Source organism: Lithobates pipiens, unplaced genomic scaffold (genome assembly GCF_037356315.1).
Source record: "Lithobates pipiens isolate NorthernLeopardFrog02 unplaced genomic scaffold, aLitPip1_a1.2 Scaffold_16, whole genome shotgun sequence".
Taxonomy (NCBI): Eukaryota; Metazoa; Chordata; class Amphibia; order Anura; family Ranidae; genus Lithobates; species Lithobates pipiens.
Genome location: NW_027507748.1, coordinates 123,290,679 through 123,310,370, shown reverse-complemented (window position 1 = coordinate 123,310,370; position 19,692 = coordinate 123,290,679). Strand labels below are relative to the sequence as shown.

The 19,692-nt window shown below is 43.2% G+C and overlaps 1 protein-coding gene across 6 annotated transcripts in view; it reads right to left on the bottom strand.

Moving 5' to 3' along the window:
• Positions 1-19,692, bottom strand: part of FAM222B (family with sequence similarity 222 member B) — a 297,231-nt gene that overhangs the window by 87,938 nt on the left and 189,601 nt on the right. For 5 of the 6 annotated variants that reach the window (XM_077480403.1, XM_077480401.1, XM_077480402.1 and 2 more), the window contains one exon: positions 6,923-10,477. In XM_077480403.1, coding sequence (XP_077336529.1) covers positions 8,607-10,460 — 1,854 coding nt within the window. In that variant the 5' untranslated portion in view covers positions 10,461-10,477 and the 3' untranslated portion in view covers positions 6,923-8,606. Of the gene's footprint in view, positions 1-6,922; positions 10,478-19,692 lie in introns of those variants that run through there. The other variant, XM_077480400.1, reaches the window with a different exon arrangement.

The following is a 19,692-nucleotide window of genomic DNA, read 5'->3' as shown; positions in this document are numbered from 1 at the left end:
AATTTTAGGAGGTACAGCCAACAGGATGATAAATAATCAAATTTAGAGTGAAGAACCCATACCCCCGAAACAGTTGCAAGCGACTACATAAAGGTTCAGAAATTGAATCTGGAAGAACATACAGAAAAAAAAGGGGGGGGGGGGGGGGGGGAGTATAAAAACACATTTCACAGTCGACAAAGCATTACAGCCTTTCATTTAAATAAATACAAAGCCCCAAGTTTTTTCACTAGTATACTTTATGTAACCCCTTTGGTTCCCATGGGGCACATGCCGTGTCAGCACTTCACAGTGTATTCCACAAGCTCCTTAAGCTTCTAGAGCCTTTGTGATCAGCAAAATTAAGGTTTCATGTAAACAATATATTATATATAAAAAAAAAAATTAAAAAAAAAAAAGGAGCTTGTGTGCCTTATTTTCTGAAATCTCAATACCATAAGCTGCATTTAAACAAAAAAAAGGGCCAAAGTGTTAGTTTTGCAATTCAAAAAAACAATAAAAATGGCATTGTTAGGAGGACATTAACTGGCATAGACAGATTTCCCCCCCAACCAAAACAATAAAAATTCTTATTGCTGGCTGAATTTCTTTATCACTTCAGTATCCTTAAAGGCACGATATGCATTTGAGATAAAGCTGGTAAGCGGAAAGCTATGACTTTGCAATCACCTTCTCCATATCCTGAAATGGCCAATTTACTTTTCCTCCAGCGAATGTGTACCAAGTCTATCTGATCTAGTCATTCCTGTAAAAGTGTAGGTACCAGATACAATATTAGCTATAGTCACTTTGTGGTAACCTCATGGATAACAAACACTATAAAACAGCAAACACTGGAACAACCCCCCTAATCACATGTAGAGTTGCCTTAGAATATAAGGGAGCTCCTCTACACAAACAGCAAATCGTGCCTGCGACTACTGGCTTCGTCTCCTGCACCTACCACATTGGGGAATCACTGACAGGCAGATTCACTAACAGCTAGTGAGGTGTGGGAGGGGACAGCAAGTGTACCCAACTGTTCTGATTTGGAGGATGCTCTGTAAGACCTGGAAATATCAGCAAGTAACGCACAGATTGAGTTTCAAGCAACAGGTTTCTAAGATGAATTTACATCTTTCCATTCATGGTAAAGAATGTTCAAACCTGCACTACAGCTACAAATGAAAATAGCACCCCAACGAACATGTACAGTGTTAACCAATGCACCACAACTTCAGAGCATTGCAACACATGTACATGAAGTGCAAGTTTGTTTTTGTGCACAAATGTTCTTTAAGGGCCCATTCAAAGTGAAAAATAAAATAAATCACAACACATTTAGACTGCCATCTGATAAATCATTTAGCAACACAACTGGCCCCACCTATTACAAACCCCATGTTAACAGTAGAGGGAGACTATCATAAGGACTATCATAAGGAGCTTGCATGGATAACTACACCAGGCCAGATATACTAGTGCCTAGTATGCAGGTATCAAAAGCCTGAAGGCTAGTTCACACCACGAAAATATTCTACAGAATCATGTGCTGGATGTGTTTCTGATGCATTTCCTAATGCGTTCCAGATTTTTTCATTGTACTGGGGTATGGTGCTTGTCCTGTGCAGGGAAAATGCAGCACGTCTTTCTGGAACTGCAAGCACTGGTGTGAACTATGCCATTGAAAACCAGGTAACCTACTATGCGTTTTGGATGCAGAAAATAAACACTGGAAAGCATACTAGCCCTCAATTCAGATGGTGGTTGAAGAAAGAAGCTGATCTACAACTACAGATTTAACATGTGAGAAAGTCTTAAAGAAAAATGCTTGAAGATCGTCAAAACTGATTTTTAGTTTTTGGTAGATACTGGTAAGTTGATTCACCCACTGCTGTCCTAATATTTTTAGGGACCCTGCTGGTCACATCTCCATATAGCAGTTCCTAAAGCTGCCCCACCCACATGCATCTCCTCTGGCATTCTCCCTAAACCCAGCCACGGACAGTTTGAATAATGTATAGGACAGCTGAACATACCCAAGTTGATCAATCAACTTGGGTACAACCGGGGGGGGGGGGGGGGGGGAGAAATCGAGCAAATTTCTTTCCTGCACAGGAAACACAGACACGGGAGTCTAGACCATCTGCATGCAAGTTAAAAAAAAAAATTGTTTAGAGGTTGAAGGGAAAATTGTACTGAAATATGTAAGCTACCATTGTGACCTTCTGAAAATACCTTTACGTCAATACTCTAAGTAATTGACCCAAAACATACATGACTTCTGAACTAGGTCACTGCCACAATGTTCTTTAGCTACAATTCAGGCATTTTCAGGAGAGATCAGCAAAACGCAGATCCCCCCCCCCTCTGTATAGGTTTATTTTAAACATAAATTTAGAGCTTCGACTAAAGTACACATAAGGGCCAATTAGAAACTAAAGCCCCAGACGGGCTGAATGTCGGGAGACATTGGCCAATTCAATACAAATTGGCCGACATTCAGCCCACATGTAGGTCATCCGGCTTCTGTCGGACGAGCATGCTGAAAAACCAGCAGTGGACTGGCTCCTGATCATTGGCCGAGAGCGCTAATCGGATAGTTATGGTGGAGACGGGGAATTTTGTGGGTGCTCCCTTCAGAAAACATCTTAGTGAGGGAGACCGCTTTACTAATGAGGGATTGTTTGAGTAGCGGCTCTGACCAAAGCAGTTAAGGTTTTTTTTCCGTTCAAACGAGTTTCTTTTGGGTGTAAGCGTTGCGATTTGCCACGATTGCAGCACGTTTGGGGTGGCATTAGAAGTAATGGCATTGTCAAAACATCCTGCATTTTGCAGCCATTTAAAATTGCAGGGCAGAATCAGCGATTCCGCCCCCAATCATGTGTGAATACAGCCTTGGAGAGTGTACCAGGCTTTAGCAATATCGAAACATATGGAACAATTCACAAATGGGATCATAAAAGCATGCAGAGAACGCAACACTTTAAAAAGGTTCAATTTGAAAGTTTTCATCCTACCACCCAAAGTAATTTTACTACAAAAAAAAACAACTAAGTGCTTAAAAACAACTAATGACTCTTACAGTCAATACATTTTAATGGCAGAAAGTCTAGGGAATTTTTTTTTTTTTATTGCCTACAACCTATTACATTCTCATCGTCATGCCATTTAAAAGGTTAAAGTGTAAAGGCAGAAAGTTTATCTTCATGCATTCTAAGCATAAAGATAGAGAAAACCTGTGTAGCAGCCTCTGCAGCACCCCCTCTTACCTGAGCCTCATCTCTGTCCAGCAATGTCCACAAGTGTCTTAGCCATCCAGGACTCCCCTCCTGATTGGCTGAGACAGCAGCTGCACCAATGGCTCCCGCAGCTGTTAAAGTCAGTTAGCCAATCAGGGTAGAGGTGGGGCTCCATGTCTGAATGGACACAGCTGTGTCTTGGCTCAGGTGCTCCCATAGCAGGCTCCTTGTGGTGGAGGCACTCAACAGGAGGGAGGGGCAGAAGCAGCGAAGAACAACCCAAGGAGGAAGATGATCCACGCTGCTCTGTGCAAAACCAACTGCACACAGGAGGCAAGTATAACACTTTTTTGTTTTAATAACACAAAACTTTACAAATCACTTTAAAGAGGAAGTAAACCCTTCCAAACAACTTGGACCTATAGGTAAGCCTAGATTAAGGCTTACCTGTAGGTCCAAGCAATATCTCCTAAACCTATATGGTTTAGGAGATATTTGCCCGAAAATGGGCACCGCTGTCTACGGCGCATGCGCCGTAGACAGCGGCGCGCATGCGCACTAAATGCGGCAAATCCAAGAATGGATTTGCCAAATTTGTCGACTCCCGTGCGCATGCGCGGGAGTGACGTCATCGCGGCTTCGCCGTATGACAGTGGCGGAGCTGCGAGGCGCGACTCCCGTGCGCATGCGCGGGAGTGACGTCATCGCGGTTGCGCCGCTGTGATTCGTCGGAGCTGCGAGACGCCACAAGCAACATGGATGCGGCGGACTACAGGGATCAGCGGCGACTTCGCTGGCTCCTGTGTCAGGTAAGTGACACATAATGAGCTACTATGCGATGCATAGTAGTCCATTATGCTTTACCTTTGTAGGGAAAAAAAGAGGAAGTAAACCCATCAGGGTTTACTTCCTCTTTAAGCTGGCAGCACTGTACACATTTGGGCTTGCTCCTGATAAACTGGATTAAATTCGCTAAGTAGCTGGCTCTGTCAGCCATCTCCTGCCCGGCATCCCTAGATTGAAAAAATGAAAGGAGCTGGGTAGAAAATGGTCTTCTGAAAAGTGGCTGCATCCAAGTGGATGTAGTCCCTGTACAGGTATTTTGACAGCCAGCTTTATCCATGGACTGTCAGTGTATGGTTAGCTTTAGTTCATTTAAAAAAAAAGAAAAGAAAAAAAAATACTGGGGTGGGGCGGGGTTCGGGGGGGGGGGGGGGGGTTGGGTGAAGTACAGAGTGCACTGCACATGCATTTGTAGACTAGGGAGAACGTTCCTTCTGGTGATGTTGGGAGAGTTTTTAACAGACAAACCGTCCCAGTTTTTTTTTATTTATTTTTTTTAAAAGAGGAACTAAAAAACTTTCAGCCTGGAAGACCAACAAATTTTTCATCCTGTGACAGCAAGACAAGTGAGGGAACGGTCACTGAGCAGGAAGTCACAGACCGTAATAATAAAGCTTTAGAAGAGCTCTTACAGACTAAAACAGTTTTTAAGCCTCCTGTCACTAGATAGGGGTATATTTATAAAGCAGTGAATTGACATTCATCAAATATTACACTACAAATATTCCTGCTACATTTGGTTTAAACAGACTGATTCACCTCCAGTGAATATTTGGAAAAAGTCAGGTTTACAGAAAATTATATTATATTATATCTATATATATATATATATATATATATATATATATATATATATATATATATATATATATATATATATATATATATATATATATATATATATATATATATATATATATATATATATATATATATATATATATATATATATATAATTTATATTACACATACACTAGTGTTTTTAACCCCCAATAAGTGTAGAAATGATCTCAAAATTCGACTGGACATATACACAATCTCACTTGATCAGGTAAATCTTGGAAATAAACAGGCAATGTTCTTCATTGGTTTAGTGGTTTTGATAAACAGGACTATAAAGGAATGATTGGTGAGGTGTGGGTGGATGTGAAGTGACATATTGCTTTTAGCTTTATGGTTAATAGTGGCAGCAACACATTCAAACTTACATTAATATACTGTGTGCTGTTAAATGTTCCTCTGATCTAAGCAGAAGAAATGAAGGCATTTGTAAACTAAACTTGTCAGGCCTGCATTTCTCTTGCAACCAACCTCATCAATGAAGTCATCTCATTTCTTAAAGCGTAACTCCACTTTCTTTTTTTCTCAACAAAATTCCCCTCTGGGCGATCTATGTACATTGCAAGGACTACAAGAACCTTTGTTGCAGATTCCTACCTTTTGTTATTCTGAAGTAATCCATGTGTGTGTTCGTCTGTGCCTCTGTATAGAGTGGTTTCATAATTAAATGTCAGGCGTGGAACTGAAGAGCACTAATGAGGAAATCTGCTGAGTCTGCATCTCTTTACACACATTCCTATTGAAAGTATCTCTCAAAGACATTTTTGTTGCAAGGGATGCCTGAAATGTGACATATCTTTAGGCAGACTTCTGTGAAAATCAGTGAGCCAACCATACAAGCAGGGAATTATGTTTCTGGGGAGTGGTCAGTACAGAACAACTCCATGTAGCCATATTGTAATGCATTCTCAGAAAATTACAGTGTCTGCAGATTGAAAAGGAAAGGTTATTTTCAATAACATTTAATTACAATATGATTAGTGTCACAATTATATGCGCTATTTTCTTTATTTGCATCCCCTCCCCGCCCACGAAAGTTGAGTTACCCTTTAAAGTGACATGTACTTGAAGACTTTGATGCCTGTGTGCCCAATAAGACAGCTGTCCAACATGTCTCAGGGGAATTATCCAATCAGACAACTTAGGAAACCTGCCTAATCTAGCCCTCCAGCTAAGTTGGAAATTCAAGTTTTCACATGTATGTCATCCACCCTGGGCTTAAAGTGTTACTAAACCCACAACAGTAAAATCAGTCTGTATATGCAGCATAGCATGCTTGTTATACCTACTGTGGAACTTAAGGGGTTAATCCTCTGCACTGTGTAAAAATGCTGTTATATCCTGTATGCACAGATCCTCCCCCACCTGCACTGTATCTGGGGAAGGCCAGCTAACACAGGAAGGGTAGCAATCCTGCACATGCTCAGTTGTGTCTTACGATGGAGAGAACATTTACTTGTTCTCAGAGCTAGCCAGGTGACATATTGACCCCACACATGTGGCCGTATATACAGGATGCAGTGGAAATCTCCTCCTACCTGAACGCTGAGCACTGGTGAAACTGCAGTTTATCATGTAACCGTGGTATAAAATCATCCAAAAAGGAATATAGTGGCAGTAATTTAATAAGATTTATAAGCTGTGGGCACCGTGGGGGGGTGAACTATTTTCATATTACTGGGTTGAGTAACACTTTAAGGATGATGGTCAGTTGTGCTTGCACACCCAACCATTCTCTACAAATTATGACCCAGACAGTGATTCTATCAGCTCCCAGTGAGCTCTTTTAGGACTACAAAAAATTATTTCCTCTATGGAACTTTTTTTTACTATAGCATTAGTGTACCATAACATCATCCCGTCTTTAGAGCAAATATACACCCTAAAAGGTGACAAGCTGTATTCTCCGCAAGGTTAAAATAAAGGGAGGATCTAGAGGAGAAAGCGAGATATTTCCAGTGCATGATGGACAAACGTAACCTGCAGGTCTCTATATTATACACTAGATACACTCTTAATTTGAGTTAGGTTGCCTTTATTTACAATATAATAAGTGTTAAAAGCTATCATTTAGCATGCCTGTGCCTTTAAATTTTAAAAGCCAAGCTGTCTTATGTTTTGTTGCAAGTCAATTTAAGGCACTATAGCAGCTAGGTGACAAACAAAAATGAATAAAACTAAGGCCAGCCATAGACTGAGCAGTTTTAGTTTCTGCAACCACAGGTTGCAGGAAGGGGGGGGGGGGGGTTGCTTCATTCCCCTATCCAAAGTGTTAACAGGGGAACCCCTCCTGCAGAGCCATTGTGTTCTCCCGGCAAAGGAGGCTGTCCCAGCCACAAGGACACAGATAATTGCCAGCGGCTCCAACAGCCGCTAGCAATAATTACATGTAAAATCCGGCAGGTTGGTTGTACCCAAGGTGATCGATCAACTTGGGTACGTACAACATGCCCATACATGGTTCAAATCTAAGCTGGTTCCTGCTGAACTTGCCGACATTCAAACCATCGGTGGCCAGATTTATGTACCAAACTGCTTTAGTGCACGCAAGCAGCACCAAAAAGGGAAAAAGTTAGTAGGGGAGAAAAAGACATTGCTACTTCTTATCTGGGTCCTTAATACAAAAAACTTAGACTAGACTATACCTGTGCTCATATCAAACACAGGAAGAAAAGAACTTGGCTGATGCTACAGAATTTACTAAACATGAAGGTTGTGTCCTTTTTCCAACCTGGGGTACACGCCTTGTTCCCTAAAGAGTTCAAATAACCATCCAAGCAGCAGCACAAAGTTCTGTTGAACCCTTGAAGAACATAAATGCAATCAAATAGGTATTGGAACAAAGTGTTCATAGAAGCTAACCCTAAGCCAGAGAGCACATTTTTCACCTACATCTATTACTTATCTATGGCAGGACACAAGTGGCCATGGATTCCAGTGAGAAGCCAACATGGAAACCCGGCACAAAAAGATATTGTGCACTGTGTCTAATGTGCACGGAGTAAAATCTACCAGGCAGGGGCTGGAAATCATTGTAAACCAGAAGGACCTTTGGGCTCTTAGCTTAAAAGTGACTAATACACAACACTGTTGAAATGCACTCTTTCTGGCTAAAAACAATGGAATTTTAATGGTTTCTTTAATTTGTGTGCATTTCTATTGCATTTCTTGGCTGCACAGTAGTCAAATATGGGATACAATGAGACAGGTTACTTTTCCTCAATGGCACAAAGATACCAGTAGATTGCAGAACAGAGGTACATCAATATTAGGATCTGTGGATCCCGCGTATCTAATTCCCTGACAGTGCTAAAGAGGAGGAGATTGACCTTTTCAACCTGTATTGCCTGAAGCAAGAGTTAAGGGGAGCTGGGGGGGGGGGGGGGGGGGAGAGAGAACAAGGCATAACACGCATTAGGGCTTAGTGTTCCCAAGATAAAAACAAAGCAGCATATAGAAGCCCCTCAGTGTCAGGAAGATAAAAAAAAAAAGAGAAGGCAACACAGTCTCCACAACCACTGACAAAAGTATTGTAAGGGATAGAAAAAAAACAAAACAAAAGTACACTAAACCTAATGAATTGCAGCACCAAGTGGCTTGCATTGCATATAATGATCACAACAAGTTTGGCAATTGAAGAGGATACAAGAGCCTTGCTAATCACTTAAGACTAAACCCTCTCATTTGCAGTGTGACTGTAGCCTACCTATACCCTGGATGCTGAACATGAATACTTCGACTATCAGCTGGCTCAGGAGCTCTACTCATTTGGGTTCTTTGAACCTTGCCAAGGGGGGGCATGCCCTGATCTCTAAAGCAGGACTGCTGAAAGTCCGTTCCAGAAAGGTAATCCATGGTCTGCATCACGTTATTCGGATTGGAAGATCCGCCCCCAACCGCTCTATAGTGAGTACCACCAGCACAATCCAAGGGTGCACCAGCTGCCTGTGCTCCATGGAAAGGCATGGTGAGGTCCTGTGATCCAGAACTGTCGCTGTTTGGAGTAGGCAGAATGTTATTCCATAGAGGCTGAAAATAATGTCCATTAGTATATGGCAAAGGACCCGGCAAGCCATTCACAGGAGGGGAAGGGGTAGGTTTATCAATGGGGGGTTTCAGGCCAAAAGACTGGCTCATGCACAGTTCTTGAGGGTAGTTCTGCTTGCTGGGAAAGCCCTGCGCAGAAATCTCTCTCTGAGTGTGTTTTCCAGGAACTGCAGATTCTCCACACATTTGCTGCAGATGTGCCAGCTGATGCTGGTTCCATGACATAGGTTTCAGGTCACCAGGGTATGAAGAGGGAACTCTGCTCATGTTCATCATGGGGACATTCCCAGAGGCAGCAGAGGAAATAGCAGCAGCGGCAGCATGGTCTACAGCTGATCCAACACAGGAAGGCATAGGGATGCTGTGAGTAGAGACCCTGGTGCTTGCATTGATGAGCAGGTTACGACTAATAGGGCTGGGGTTGGCAATCTGTCCCTCACAAACAGAGGTAGTGCCTATACCGGCCCTAGCCTGACAGAACTGGTTGATCTGGTGCACAATGCTTCCAAGGTCTGGCGGTCTATTTTGCTGCAGGGTTGCAGCCATAGAAAGTGGGATGGTTGAGGTAGACACTGTCACATTCGGAGGAGCATCTGCATCAGGCATCTTTCGAGTTCCATGTAAACCAGGCTGCAGAATGTTGTTAGCAGGGTGTGGCAGAGTCTGGTGAGTCACACCAGGGGCATGCTGTAAAGTTGACTGCTGGGGCATGCTTTGGACATGTTGTGACCCCATGTTCTGTGGATGCTGAATTCCCTGTGAATGCTGCAGCGCTTGAGACATATTCTGAGAGTGCTGCAGGACCTGAGGGAGGTTTTGTTGGTGCTGCAGAGTCTGTGACATGCTCTGCTGACGTGGCATTGTCTGTGGAATTCCCTGCGCATGATGCAGTGCCTGCGGCTGTGGTATGCTCTGTGCATGTTGCACACTTTGTGGATGCTGAAGGGCCTGCGGCTGTGGGATGCTCTGCGTATTTTGCAGACCCTGAGAATGCTGCAGCCCCTGTGGCATGCCTTGGGGGTGCTGCAACGTCTGAGGGTGTGGCAGGCTATGGGGGTGCTGCAGTCCAGGTGGCATGCTCTGAGAGTGTGACAAAGTCTGCTGTTGCATGCTCTGGGCATGTTGCAGAGTCTGAGCATGCTGTAGGGCTTGCTGGGGGCGGGTAAGCCCCTGAGGGTGATTTAAAGTGCTAGGTGCAACATATGGAGCAGAGGGAGGATTCATCATAGAGTCTGGCAAGAGGCGGGCGCGATTGCCGTCAAAGCCCTTCAAAACACTTTTAGCAGGGGACTTGACAATTGCAAGAAGTCCAGTCTTTGTGCTGACTTGTGATGGATACGGACTATACCGCTGCCCTGATGTATCCAGTCCGTTAACGGTGCGGCGTATATGCTTTCTCTGAGGAACCTTGACGCTGTTTGGGAAGATTTTTATTGTAAGGGGATTATTGGCAACTGTCTTAGCATATGCATCCAATTCTGCTGGAGTAGGATGCTGAGCAGATCTCATCTTCTGTGTAGTATCCCCTGCCAAAAAATAACAAAAAACAAACCATGTTAAGGCTTGTGAAGCTTAAGAGGAAACCAAAAAATATGACCAAATTAACATGCTGAAAAGTATATATACTCAACATACTTAAGTCTGACATACGGTAAAACTCACATGTAAATTTTCATACCAATCTCAGGACTTATTTAAAAAAAAAAAATTTTTTTTTTTATAGCTTTAAAGTAAGAAAAAATTTATTCTGCTGAATACATCCCCTTTGGATTTATTCAAAAGGAGCCACAAAGCTAACAAGAGACCATTTTGTAACTCCTTTCACACTATAGCATTGAAGCTCTCCTTCACAGTGACAAGCTGACAGTGAGGCCTAGATGGGCCCCAATTTTAGGGATCCTGAAGAACATACAAAAGCTTGGAGAGGTATGCTACTTCCAGGTGGTACTTTCCAGGCTTATTGATAGTATAATACTCCCGAACCATATCTGAGTTGCGTTTATATTTCAAGAAAGCTCAGTAATTAAGCATAGCAACTTACTATGACCAACCACACAGTATTTGGCTACATATTCAGTGGTTGAAGCAAAACTCCAGACAGACATTTTTTTCACCATGCTGCTCAACTTCATTTTGGTCTAGTGGGAATATTAAGTGCAGCGCTGCACTTAATACATATGGATTAGCGCTGTACTTGATATTCCCATTATCCACTCAGTTTGATTATAATGTTTGCAGCTTTTCTTAATCTGTTCAATAGCGCAGTGTACTTTTTAAAATTTAGTCCTCTTTGTCTCAGCCTGCACTGCATGGGTTAACTGCTCATTCTGGTCTAGGGCAGTGATGGCAAATGTTGGCACCTCAGATGTTTTGGAACTACATTTACCATGATGCTTATGCACTCTGCAGTGTAGTTGATCATGGAAAATGTAGTCCCAAAACATCTGGGGTGCCAAGGTTCACCATCACGGGTCTAGGGGTTCGGAAAGCTGAGATGCTCGCTTAATCCTCCAATCCTCCCAGCGCAAGACCAGTCCCTTCAGATTCTGCCCCTCCTGAGTCCAGTGGTCTGTCATAACACCCATAGACCGGCTCTGGACGTAAAGACATCAGGAACAATCCACCACTGGATGTGGAGGAGCGTTTTCCGGAGAAACGGGTGAATATAGGTGCTGTGTTCACCCCAGGATAAAACAAGCAGTTAACCTGTACAGTGCATATTTGCCAAGCTGAGCTTTACATAAATCCTCCAAAGTGAACACATATTACATTCTGAAACATTGTACATAAGGCTTGAAACCGTTAAACTATAAAAGATGCAAGAGCTGTAAGAGATACGACCACGTGTCATTGGCTCCATCCACACAATCGTCTTGGAGTGGGGGAAACAACTGCTCAAAATTTAAACGAGTCCACAAAAAGAAAAGAAAAATTCCAAAAATATTTGGAGTAGAAGCTTTCATATCTAACCACTGTAAGTCGAAAATTACACCAATTCAGAATTGCTAGCCTTTTCTTCCGATTTATGGCCAATATTCAGCATGTAGCTGCACATTGTGGAAAGTTATGACATGCAGCAGGAAAAGTATATTTTCAGACATCTCAAATAACCAGTGCCGTTTCCCACACTAGCTCACAAATAGTCCCGCTAGTTCAGAAATGTACCTGGCAGACATCAAACCAAAAGCCAAGAGTTGGTCAAATTATTTTCCTACATGAAGTGGACTTCTGCCATAAATCAGTGAGCTTTGACAATCTCTCAGAGATTAAAAAAAAAAAAAAAAAAAAAAAAAAAAAACACAAACAACATTACAGTAAAGTACCCGTCATTGCTGACAACCATCACTAGCCAGTGACCCCTGAAGGGTTATATAACAGTCCACATTTTTTTAAATTATTTCTGTTGAAGAAAAAGAAAGACGCCAAAGTGTTTTGGATGGCACTGAAAATGTGCAATTAGCGTTCTTAATGAAAGTGAACCTGTCTTTGCCCATGCAAGACACAACAGGTTCACTTAACTGCCATTGCACATATCTACTCTCCATTTATTAGCTGCTGGGAGTGGGAGAGCAAGCTCTCACCACTTGGAACTTAGGCTCCTTTCACACGTGCGGACAGTATGTCGGCATTTCATCCATTTTCAGATGAAATACATGCATCCCTATGGGATAGCGGGCGTCAGCGGATGAATATCCGCTGACACCCGATATCATCCACCAACCCCCCCCCTCATGGTCAGATTTTGCAGACGGTGCAAAATCTTTTTTGCTATCCGTCTGCAGAGCGGACTGGATGAACACGGACAGGCGGTCTGTGTTCATCCGATCCCCCCATAGGGGAGAGTGAAGATCTGACAGGGCGGTCCAGGGACCTCCCTGTCATCTGCTGGCTCAGTGGGGATCAAAAGAGCAATCCCCGCTGAGTAAGCGGATGTTCACAGGGCAAATCATCACTGATCCGTTCCGTGTGAAAGGACCCTTTTGGTTCAGTATTCTTTTACCCCATGACAGCTCTGGAGCCTGGCGATTGGCTGTTTAGGCACCCAGAGCTGTCATATGGAGACAGAAAGAGCCCTCAGCCTTGTGTAAGGCTTGAACGAAGGTGAGCAAGGCACATGCACCCCATATCCATGGGAGTACCAAATACAGTGACGCAGGGAGCAAAGGTAAAACGGCAGTTTAGTGAATCTATTTTTTGCCCTACATGGGAAATACAGCTGTTCAGTGACCCTACTTGCCTTGCTCTGCCTGTTAAAGCACAGCACTGTCAAAACCTATACCTTGCCCATTAAGAAAAGAGGAACAGATTTGCTGAGTAGAAGGCATTCCGCAGTGCTTCTAGTTACCTTTCCCTCACTTCACTACCACACTATATCAGGGAACATATTTATTCCTTTCCCCCACCTTGATGCTTAAATCTGTATCAAGCTGGCCGACCACCCTTACATGGTGGTCCTTAGCCCAGTGTGAGCTCTGACCCAGAAACTGCACAAAGTTGTACTAAATATTAAAGGCATGGAAAAAAAAAAAAAATAAAAAAAAAAAAAAAAAAAAGGGGGGTGGGACCTGTGTTTTTCAGCGAGTACAAAAATCCCATTTTGCTTCTTGTTCAATAAGAGGCACAGAAATTGATAGACTTGGGATGTTCAAAAGCAGTCCAATTGAGAGGTGGTCCCACAGAAAAAAAAAAAATAAAAAAGCAAAAAGCCCCACAACACTATAGCCTCACTAGCCTTTATTTATGCCATGTTATAAATAAAATGTAATACTTTTTTTAGAACCATACTCTGGTGTATATACGTTCACCTTGGTAACAGACACTTATATCTCCAATTAAAATCCCATCACTTCTGAGGGAGCAGCGTCTCTCCTACTCTTCCTCCTTTTAACTAGCCTCACTAGAAGGACTGGGGGTCGCCTGTAGCCAGGAACCACCTAAAAGGAACAACACATGAATATGAAAGGTGGTGAGCCTCTATAAAATTGGAAGGGAAACCTGGCAACACAACCAAAGGGAGAGCCCAGAGGATCAAGCTCTTGCTTCAGAACAGGATGAAAGGGTCACCAGAGAGGAAAGACTATACGAGAGAACTGAACCTGAGAAAAGTCAAGTACCCAGAACCCACCAAAACAAGTGGCCCAATACAACTCCCAGGGGGCAAGGTCAGGTAAAGCAGTGGTTCACAAAGTCAGTCTTGTACCTTTAGCAGAGAAACCGCCCCATAGCATGTTTCCACCTCCATGCTTCACTGTAGGGATGGTGTTCTTAGGGTCAGTGTCAGCATTTTTCTTCCTCAAAACATGGCATGTCCCCCTACTCAAGGCAGCACATGTACAGCCATGCCAATGAACATCTAAAGCCCCATACACACAGTTTTTCCTTCAGATTTACCAAAACCATATAATGAGGTCAAACCTTAGGCGTTTCAATTTATATGCAATCAGGCAGGCCCTTGCACTACATGGTTTTGGTAAACCTGAAGGATAAAACTCAGCATAAAAACGGACAGTGTGTATGGGGCTTAAATGATTCAGAGAAGGATTGGGAGAAAGTGCTGTGATTAGATGAGAACAAAAATTAAAACTCTTTGGGCATTAACTCGACACGTTTGAAGAAAAATGACGACTATGACCCAAGAACACCATCCCTATAGTTAAGCACGGAGATGAAAACGTGCTTTGGGGCTGTTTGTCTAAAGGCAACTTTGACGCATTGAGGGGCCATGTCTTGTAAAATCTTGGCTGAGACCCTTCTTCACTCAGTCAGAAAACTGAAGATGGGTCGTGGATGGGTCTTCCAGCATGACAATGACCCAAAACATAACGCCAAGGTAACAAAGGAGTAGAGGTGAGCATCTTCACGATTTGATTATCCAGTCAACGATTTGAATCGATCTTGCGATGTATCATGGATTACTGCCCATGCACCTTTTATTTTATCTGTTCTTGGAAAAACCACAAAACTCACTGCATGTAGCAAAGTCTAAAACACAGAATAGAACTTAAAGAGGAGCTCCAGGCTCCCCCAAAATATTAGAGGAGGTTGTCAGACTGCAGACATGTTACAAGAGATTGTCAGAGACTGGACAATGTCCCCATAATGTCCCCCCAAATGACAATATAAAAAAAAAAAAAAAAGCCACCAATGAAGTTGTGATGTGAATAAAATTACCAAGACAATAAGACATACAGAAACCATAATTAATGAAATGGTATGGTCACTTTAATGTTTAGGTCCACCATCAAGTTTATTTTTATTATGGGCAATCATAATTTGGCAAATTTGCACATAATAGTGCACCAGATATAAACTGCCAGTGTCTGACTTAACCACATGCCGACCGGCGCACGTCGATATACGTCGGCAGAATGGCATGGACAGGCAAATGGGCGTACAGGTATGTCCCTGTACAAAAGACACAATGGAAAAAAAAAAAAAAAAAAACACCACAACTTTCCATAAGCCCTTTAAGAGACCCTATGGTCTGCAGGAAAAAAAAAAAAAAAAAAAATGCTGCATGTTTTGCCTACCCCTTAACCACAGCTGTGGTTCCCAATTTATTTAGATCCAATGAAGCATCGATAACCATGGAAAGAAGACCAGGAATCTTAGTCAAGATTAGTTAGCCAGAAAAAGAAAAAGGATCAGGGCAGAATGTTGAGGATTTTTTTCTGAGGGCTGCAAACAGCCAGAGATGGCAGACCAATCCCACAGTAAAGAGGTTTAATTAATTCGGTCCTACAGACAAAACACTGTTATCTGCATACAGTAGCTGAAAGGAAAAAAAAAAAGCCGCGGCTAGGGTGCTTTGCCTACTGACAATTCAGAAAGATACTGGACATTCTTCTAAAAAGGCTGTACATACAGGCCAAGTCAATAGAAACCAGCCAACATTCGGCCTGTGTACGGAAGCCGGTCTGACAGAAGGGGCATGACTGAAAAAGCTCTGCCGATCGGCATCCGAGCAGTGCTCTCAGCCAATGGCAGTGCTATGCTAGCTGTGTTCTAGCTCAGCAGGGGAGATCGCAATACTAAAAATTGCATAGTAAGCACAGCGGTTCCTTCTGAGCACTTAAGTGAGCCTGGCTGCACCTCAGATCTTCACAGAAGAGCTCTGTTAAGCCTAGTACACACTTGTCACTCCTTTGCATTCAGCTGCTACTGGCTGAAAAGCGCAGGGTTCACAGGCAGCGGCCTTCTGAAGGACCATCTGAGTGGAACCAAAATCCTCTGCATCAACCAGGAGTCTGGCAACGTGTCCCGTCACAGGGAGGACCTCTTCCCAGAGACTAGGGCATTTCAACACATGCATGATGTTCAACACAATCCAAAAGCAGGAAACTGTCAATGTAGGACCCCCGAACATGAAGCTATACGATGCTACTCCCGGGGATGGGTTACTCCAAAAAGTGGTACGCCCCCGGGAAAGTAGGAAGAGGCTATCCTAGTCATCTGAAGAGGTTTGGGGGCAGATAGAAGCTGGGAAGGAAATGTGGGAAGGAGGTCAGCCTGAAGGGGTGTTCCCCTTGATACAAAATCCCACATTCTGTAAATGAGAGGAAAGATGGATATCCTGAAAAAGGAAAAGAAAAAAAAAAAAAATTGTACATGTGTAGGTTTATTTCAAGGATGACTTTAGCAGTACTTCCATCACTGGAGACAGGTGGTAAACAGTGAAGCCCAGCAAGACCCTACCCAATTGAATCCCACAGGAGTCAGGCCTTTCAGAAGCATGCCAACAACAAGGTTCCATAAAACTGAAGCACATCACCGTGGGGATGCCAGAGCAGGGCACTGGGAAGAGCCCAAGAAACAGGACTGCCCAAGTGAAACCAATGTTTTGTAATCTTGTCCAAGGAGGGTAGCAGATTGAGCCAACCCCGATTAACCTTGTAGGTCAGAGAGTCCCTCTGGGAAAAAAAAGGGACACTGAATGGTATTCATGCACAGAGGTTGTTTACATTTCATAGGACGGGGAGCTTTGGGAGAAGGAGACCAGCCCCAAAACCTACTTAGCACAAGGAGACCTGTACTGGGAAGAATCTAGACAGACTGGGAAAGGTGCAAGGTCCTGAACCAAAGTGCAGTGAAAATTAGAAGGGGGTTACTGAAGGGTCAGCAGAGGAGAACCCTTTCCAGTATGCACATTCAGTTCCCCCACTTGGAATGGAGTGTGAATTATTCAGAGGGAATAGTATATCTACAAATTTGAGACTTGCAGGCTGAGCCAGAATCAGGCAGCCTAGAGGCACCTACAGAAGCAGATGTAGAAGACAGCGATTCAATTATCTTCCTAGACCCTCTCTATACTGGGCCAGAGAACGCTCTGGCCTCCGGAGACATTACTAATCAGTGTCTAGTGCAGGGTCAAGGAGATGCCATCCTACGAAGGCCAACCAAGCAAGACGCACTTCAGGATACCTCATCAGTATGCCAGTAGCACAACCTGCAGTCCTGCACATTTGTATGGACATCAGGCCCATGTAGGACATACGTTTAGAAGCTAACAAGCCATCGCAACTGAAGCATAAGGGTCCAGACATTTGCTCCATGCACTCTTAAACAAGCATCTACCTTTGGGGGGAACAAACCAACTGGCACAGTTTTATACATTAGGGTTCCTGCCAAAATAGGACAGTGGGTAAACAAACATGGGTTCTAACCATTAGCAGAAATATTTGAAAGAAAGCATTTTTAACTGACTGGTCATTATCCTCCTAAAATGGTTCGCTGGTTGATCCACATCTGAAACAGTCTACCATTTAATAAATGCCCTCTCAAAAAAAGGGGCCCAGCACACTCAAGCAGGTCTACTCAGGGTGTTACCAATCTATATAGGAGGAATGCCTTGAAATAGCAGGTGTAATGGGACCATCTTTATAACTGTATGAGCTATAAAAGACCCAAGGTGGGAGACAGCCAGCTGATCCTCCAAATAGGGAGTAGAACTAAACGGACCAATACGACTCCCTGTAAATCTGGGGTGACAGCAGGGAACACAGTGCATCAAAAACAGTCTTAATCAGAAAGACTGTTGGGAATCTGAAATAAAGATGGTGACAGGGACCAGTGGTCTAAACTAATATGCAGAAGATGGTGCTATAAGGCACTGGGAACCTGTGATCAATTAACACAGGGAGTTAAGCGCACATGGTGACAAATCCTGAGAGGACACGAAAGCCTTGGAGTCCCCAGGTCTTTACTCCATTTCAGCTATGGAGCAGAGGAAGACTGAGGAAGATGACAAACCGACATGGGGTACTGGGTTCTACAATACAGGCTCAGTTTCCTTCACAGGATACCAAGTAAATGCCCAATAACAATTAGGGGCTTATGGGCTGGGGGTCAATGGTAGCAACAGGACAATGTGCGTCTCTGTGCAGACATGTGACCCTGCATCAGTAATGCAAGGCCTCAATTACTGAGAAACTCAAAAGGCAGCTGTTGCTGAGGAGGGTCATGGTGACCTACCATGAGGATTATGGTAGGATTGGTGCTCTCTCTCTTAGGCTGACCATCAGGAAGGAGTGTTGCATGCTCTATTTAGCGGATGTCGTCAGCAGTTCCAAATTGTCAGGACTTTAGAAATGGCACCCAACAGTGAGGCTAGGGGGGTAAGCTCCAGATGATTCAGCCCAATCGACTCCTAAGCGAGTCTTCAGACATGGAGGTCACACACTTGGAGCTGTGCCACCACTCTGGAAGCACAAATCATTTACGACCAACTTAACAAGTACACTCAGCTCTGGAAAGCACCACAATTTAGAGCCTAGTACCCAAAGGTCACTAGGTAATGTTTGCCAATGTCCAATCTTGATGTAGGCAGCAGTAAAGCCCAACTGTATCCAAATTCCAGTGAACCTCAATGAAGTAAAGCCATATGCAATTTGGAAATCAAGTTTTACTGTAAATTTGAGTCTGGCCTAGCACTCCAGTTTCATCCATGCTTATAATTTGAGAGCATGCTCAGTTCTCAGCATAGGTAGAAAACTGACCATGCTGTGCTCTCATGCCCAGTGTAGTCCGTTTTTAATAGAAAAGCAAAGTGACAGGCAGGAACACCGGGCATTTCACACAAAGAAAGCAATACAAAACAGGATACTTTTTCATACAAATACACATCAGGAATATAAAAGGTTGGGTTCACATTTTCTTTAATAGAATAAGGGGATTGCTAGAATTTTGTAGTAAATTTTGTAAATTTCTGTAGTATATACAGTATGTATGGGCTGCATCTTGATACACCAGACCCACTACTTGGATAACAGTAAAAATGATGTACCAGGGCGTGTGGGTCACAAATTAATTATAGGGTAAGCACAATGTAATAGAAATTCTAGCTCGGCTTTGTAGTTTTACATCAAACCTCCAATGATGCTAGGCTACCCTTGCCAATGATTAAATTTATCTCCATTTTCTATAGAGCAGAGATAAGTACAGCATTCTCTAGAGAGAATTTGAATGAATACCAGTACTGCCCACGTAGCCCCAGTTTCCAGTATATAATATATACATAAGGAAAAGAATACAGGGGACAATCCTGGACTCATGGGAGCTACATGCTGAATAATCAAGGTCAGTAATTTACATTGTAGGTGGAAAAAAAAACAAAAAAAAAAACCCACGAAATTCTCACCAAGACCACTCCAACATGAATGAATAGGAGCCAGTTTACATGCACCATTTAAAAGCTGTTTCTAGTACTAAATGCCTAAAAGCCACCTCAGTGTGAAAGGGGTTG